General features: G+C 38.4%; 1 protein-coding gene across 2 annotated transcripts; it reads right to left on the bottom strand.

Moving 5' to 3' along the window:
• Nucleotides 1-1287: 1287 nt before the first annotated feature.
• On the bottom strand, nt 1288-5211 carry rplp0 (ribosomal protein, large, P0). Of its 2 annotated transcripts, XM_061727763.1 has the most exons (8): nt 5170-5211; nt 4766-4872; nt 3814-3989; nt 3049-3136; nt 2163-2309; nt 1868-2053; nt 1622-1762; nt 1288-1505 (listed from the first exon to the last, which is right to left on the bottom strand). In XM_061727763.1, exons 2-8 carry the CDS (start codon nt 4817-4819, stop codon nt 1350-1352), a joined length of 948 nt encoding a protein of 315 aa, XP_061583747.1. In that variant the 5' UTR covers nt 4820-4872; nt 5170-5211; the 3' UTR covers nt 1288-1349. The 2 variants fall into 2 exon arrangements, with proteins under 2 accessions (XP_061583747.1, XP_061583748.1); XM_061727764.1 differs by lacking the exon at nt 5170-5211 and having other exon boundaries at nt 3814-4005.
• Nucleotides 5212-5535: the final 324 nt, after the last annotated feature.

The following is a 5535-nucleotide window of genomic DNA, read 5'->3' as shown; positions in this document are numbered from 1 at the left end:
AAAAGCCCCTTTGCATACTTTATTGTGATAATTATCATCTTGAGCAGCACACTCGGGTATATTACAAACTAGTACCACAAGTATTTGAAATATTTAAACGGAGTAAACAGCACATTCGTTTTTTTAGTTTAGTTCGGTCATGACGTCACAAAAAAAAAAAAAAAGACAAGAAAACGAATACACTGTTCAAAGAAAACATTACAAAAAATGTTCCAATATACAAATACCATCTAGACCGAAAAAGGTGTCGGCTGAAGCAAAGCTTATTTGCCCACCCTCAAAAAGATGAATTAAAGCAAGAAGTAAGACAAAAAACACAGACAGTAAAACAAATTGCCTCCATGGGGATAAAAAAAAAATCCTCAATAAAAAAAAAAAAAAAAAAAAAGTGCAGTGTACATGTTACCTTCATCCATTAAAAAAAAACACTAATTAAATATTAGATCCAGGCACAGTAGAAATGAAATATCAAAATTAGAGGTTCCACACTGTGGGGGCATTTCCCAGTTTGAAATGGCATAGTCCAGGAAATTACCATTAGAAACACTGAAAAGTATACTTAACCGTTGCAACCAAAAGGGAAAAAGAAGTCTCAAATGCACACATGCCCAATTTTAACCTTTTACAGGGCAAGTGACCACATTTAGCAGAACTACACTGGGTATTACACAAAAAAAAAAACTTACTAAATTACGCTAGTACAGATCCTTTAATGTTCTCCCTCTCGTGTGACATTTCAAGTGTTTTATTGGACTGTCCTAGAAGGGCGAGGGTTAAAAGACGAGGGACAACTTCCCCCCAGGTTGTTTTGAAGTCAGCCAGGATTGGCCGTCCATTAATCTGATAGATTAATGATAGTCCTCCAAGAGGTATAGTATAGTCATTTATACCGTCGATTTTCATGCACTACATATAACAGACCAATATCAGCAAAGTTTGGATGGCAAGGGTGTAGATCTCTTCACAGCCACACCTCACGCACACTTGCATCATGCACCACCTTCACCTTTGGTGACTGAGATTTTGCCTCTACTGCCCCCAAATGCCCTCCATGCCAATAATGTTGTCATTTTACTTGATTTATACATTATGCTAGTCTTTAAAAGGTTTATTTATCAGTTATTGCAATAAACTTGTGTAATTTCCATCTGTGAAAAGCACTATATGTAAAAAAAAAAAAACATTACTTTAGTCATGGTCAAGATCAAACTAGTTAACTGCATCTTTTCCTCTCCTAGGATAAATGGACTTCAAACCAGCATGACATTAAACACAAGAATGACTTAATAGGATGTCAAAAGATTTTATTGAATCATAGTCTTGTTTGATTCAAACATGGATTCACTGTTTTAGTCAAACAGTCCAAAGCCCATGTCGTCATCTGATTCCTCAGACTCTTCCTTCGCCTCCTCCTTGGCAGCTGCAGGTGCAGCAGCAGTCACCGCTGCAACGGCTGCAGGTGCAGCAGCAGCAAAGGCAGATGGATCGGCCAGGAAGGCTTTGACCTGTGAAGAAAATTATGCAATGTTACCCTTCCATCAACACCACATTAATTCACTTTCAAGCTAAAGAAAAACCAGCAAATCAGACTAAAGCAATATAGTATCAACGTGTACTGTACCTTTTCTGCCAGAGGGAAGGAGTACTCCGTCTCCACGGCGACAGCCAGGACTCTCTTGTAGCCATTGATGAGGGAGTGGGGGACGGAAGCCAGAGTGGGATAGCCAATCTCCAGACAGACACTGGCGATGTTCCTCACACCCTACGTTTAAAAAAATTATATATTTTAATTAAAAGTGAACTCATAATCTGCAAATGTTGAGTTTAGTTGTAAATATGTTATCTAAAAAAGGTAAAACTGCCTCACCTCCAAGAATCTGACTTGCAGGGTAGCCTCTGTGATGTCAAGCACCTCAGGACTGTAAACACTCCCGTTGTCATACACTTGTTGGATGTTGAGTCCAAAGGAGAAGGGGGAGATGTTCAGCATGTTGAGCAGTGTAGCCTCGCTAGCACCAACTTTGTCGCCAATCTTGATCAAACCGACATCACTCTAAAGGAGAGGAATGGCTGTTACATTAAAAGACAAAAACACATGCAATTTGTGTTTCAAGCACAAAAATCCCCTCTGAACAGCTTGCGACTGTAATGGACAAACTCACCAAGATCTCAATGGTTCCCCTGGAAATCTTGGTGGTGATACCCAAAGCCTGGAAGAAAGAGGTCTTCTCTGGACCCAGTCCAGTGTTCTGGGCTGGCACAGTCACATCACAAGGGGCGATGGCTCCAGCACGGGCAGCTGCAGGTACCTGAAGAAAAACGGTACAACTTTTTACTATGTCGTGTTCAAACATTGTCAACACAAATCTGATTGTTCGATGTAATTGTCTGAAACCTTACGTCCTTGGTAGTCAATAGACAAGTGACAAACAAGGATAGCGAGGAAACAGTTTACTTTTTGCAGGGGGAACGACAATACAGTACTGCACAAGCTGCATTGTAACTTATCCTGCACATCAAGTCCAGTAAATGTAATGTTTTCTTCTATATAAACATGGCCTGTATGTATGTATGTATACACACACCTATTGTATATTTTTTTCACAACTTATTTGGCATTTTTGTGGCTGTGGAAACTGTTCTCATTTACAGTTGACTAGTTAATCAAGTCTCCAGCTTTAATTGGGGCTGCATGCGTATACATGCATTGATTTCATACAATTCTCTATACACCAGACGAATGTACTACTTTCATATTATAGTATAATTACAGTATATAATAGTAATAACAATACTGTTACTTAGCAGTGTGAGTACAGTGTGTGAATAATTATAAATACAGGTTAAATGATCAGTGAATGGGGGTAGGACTAAATAAGTTTACACTTCTTCCTACTCCTTTTTTGGCACATGTAATTCAAGTTAGCAAGTTTTAAAGGATCAAATTCCTTGTTTTGTTGTTTTTTTCTTAAAATTCTCATGAAGTTTTTTTTTTTTTTTCCATGTACAAAAATAAATCAAAATCAAATATTAATGACCGGGCTTTACCTTGTTGGCCAACAGCAAGTCCCGGACCTCAGTCAGATCCTCCTTGGTGAAGACAAAGCCCACATTTCCTTTGATGTGGGGCAGGAGCCTATGAATAGCAATATCAGTTAGATGCGAGCACATCATCGTTATTACACGAGCTTAAGATTTATTGAGTGTCTGAAACCTTACGTCCCTGGTAGTCAATAGACAAGTGACAAACAAGGATAGCGAGGAAACAGTTTACTTTTTGCAGGGGGAACGACAATACAGTACTGCACAAGCTGCATTGTAACTTATCCTGCACATCAAGTCCAGTAAATGTAATGTTTTCATCTACAGGACTGTCTCAGAAAATTAGAATATTGTGATAAAGTTCTTTATTTTCTGTAATGCTATTAAAAAAAAAAAGTCATACATTCTGGATACATTACAAATAAACTGAAATATTGCAAGCCTTATTTTAATATTGCTGATTATGTCTTACAGATTAAGATCAAGATTCCCAGAATATTCTAATTTTGAGAGCTGAAAGCTGTAAGCCATGATCAGCAATATTAAAATAAAAGGCTTGCAATATTTCAGTTAATTTGTAATGAATCCAGAATGTATGACATTTTGTAATTGCATTACAGAAAATCACATTCTAATTTTCTGAGACAGTCCTGTATATAAACACTTTTATATATTTTTTCACAACTGTGTTCTTGTTTACAGTTAGGGCTGCATGTGTATACACAGTAGATATCCTGCTCTCTCAATAGTAGCTCATGTAGCAGGACTCACTTCTCCAGAGCTGGGTTGTTCTCCAGATGTCCACGGATGGCTTTGCGCATCATGGTGTTCTTGCCCATGAGCACCACGGCCTTGCCCCGCAGGGACAGGCGGATGGTCTGCATCTGCTTGGAGCCCACGTTGTCGGCGCCCACGATGAAGCATTTTGGGTAGTCATCCAGCAGTTGCTACAAACAAACCAATCTGCGTCAAAACAACTATCATTAAAAGAAATGTCAAACTTATTCCAAGTTTATATGCGAGCACATCATCGTTCTTAAAAGAGTTTAAGATTTATTGAGTGTCTGAAACCTTACGTCCTTGGTAGTCAATAGACAAGTGACAAACAAGGATAGCGAGGAAACAGTTTACTTTTTGCAGGGGGAACGACAATACAGTACTACACAAGCTGCATTGTAACTTATCCTGCACATCAAGTCCAGTAAATGTAATGTTTTCATCTAAACACATACAGGACTGTCAGAAAATTTGAATATTGTGATTTCCTGTAATGCAATTACAAAAATGTCATACATTCTGGATTCATTAAAAATCAACTGAAATATTGCAAGTCTATTATTGCTGATCATAGCTTACAGCTTAAGAAAACTCAAATATCCCATCTCAAAAAATTAGAATATTCTGGGAATCTTAAACTGTAAACCATAATCAGCAATATTAAAATGCTTGCAATATTTCAGTTGATTTGTAATTAATCCAGAATGTATGACATTTGTTTTTTTAATTGCATTAAAGAAAATAAAGAACTTTATCACAATATTCCAATTTTCTGAGACAGTCCTGTATATTAACACTTTTATATTTTTTTTCACAGCTTGTTTGGCATTTTTGTGGCTGTGGGAACAATCAACTGTTCTTTACAGTTAGGGCTGCATGTGTATACACAGATATCCTGCTCTCTCTAAAGTAGTGATGGTTCGTGTGTCTACGTGAAAACACTTACGATGATTTTCATAAAATAGTTGGACTTCCACGTGGCCCTGTCTTCCCTGGGCATCTTGACTGTGCTTCCAAGGATCGCTTAAAGCCGGTTTAAAGACAAGGTGGTTCCTACAGGGAAAGAGGCATATGTAAGCATGACTTTGGGGATAGAATTAGAACAAAGTTAGAGTTAAATAACTGTAAAATCTCCAAATGCCGTCCACAGCTAATGTTAGCAGGCTAATTCACAGCGAGGCAGCGGCTCAACAGGCCTTAACTACTCAAATCACATCAGATTTCAGCATTGAACTATATTTCATCAAACATGGTCTATTTTTAGCGTATAAATCTAAGAGGTAAAAGACAAAGATTCTAGGCAATAAAAGCATTTAAGCGCCTTTTGAAGCAGCCAGGCCGCGGACGCACCTTACGATAGGGTCGCGTGAAAGAAAGAGGAAGAGGATCTGCGCGGGGAGGCTTTATGGAGAAGAACCAACCAATCACAGCAGAGTGTGGGCGGCACCTAGACGCCGCATCGCATCGCATTGCCCGCTGCTGCGATACGTCAACGTCGCCGCCATATTGGATGTGGCAAGACTGCGCTGTAAACTAATACAAGTAAATTGACTTATTTTCATAAAGCGCCTTTCTACAAAGAAATGTACGTTTTACGTCTCATTTATTCATTCACACACGCACTAATATACTTGGGAAACAGTTAGGCACCAAATATAATATATTTAATTTTCTCAGACGGCAAAAATAAGAACTTTATTGATCCCACATAGGAGT

The sequence above is a fragment of the Cololabis saira genome, chromosome 8, assembly GCF_033807715.1.
Source record: "Cololabis saira isolate AMF1-May2022 chromosome 8, fColSai1.1, whole genome shotgun sequence".
In the NCBI taxonomy this organism is placed as follows: Eukaryota; Metazoa; Chordata; class Actinopteri; order Beloniformes; family Belonidae; genus Cololabis; species Cololabis saira.
Note: the sequence above shows the minus strand (reverse complement) of the source record. Positions and strands in the feature narration are given on the sequence as shown.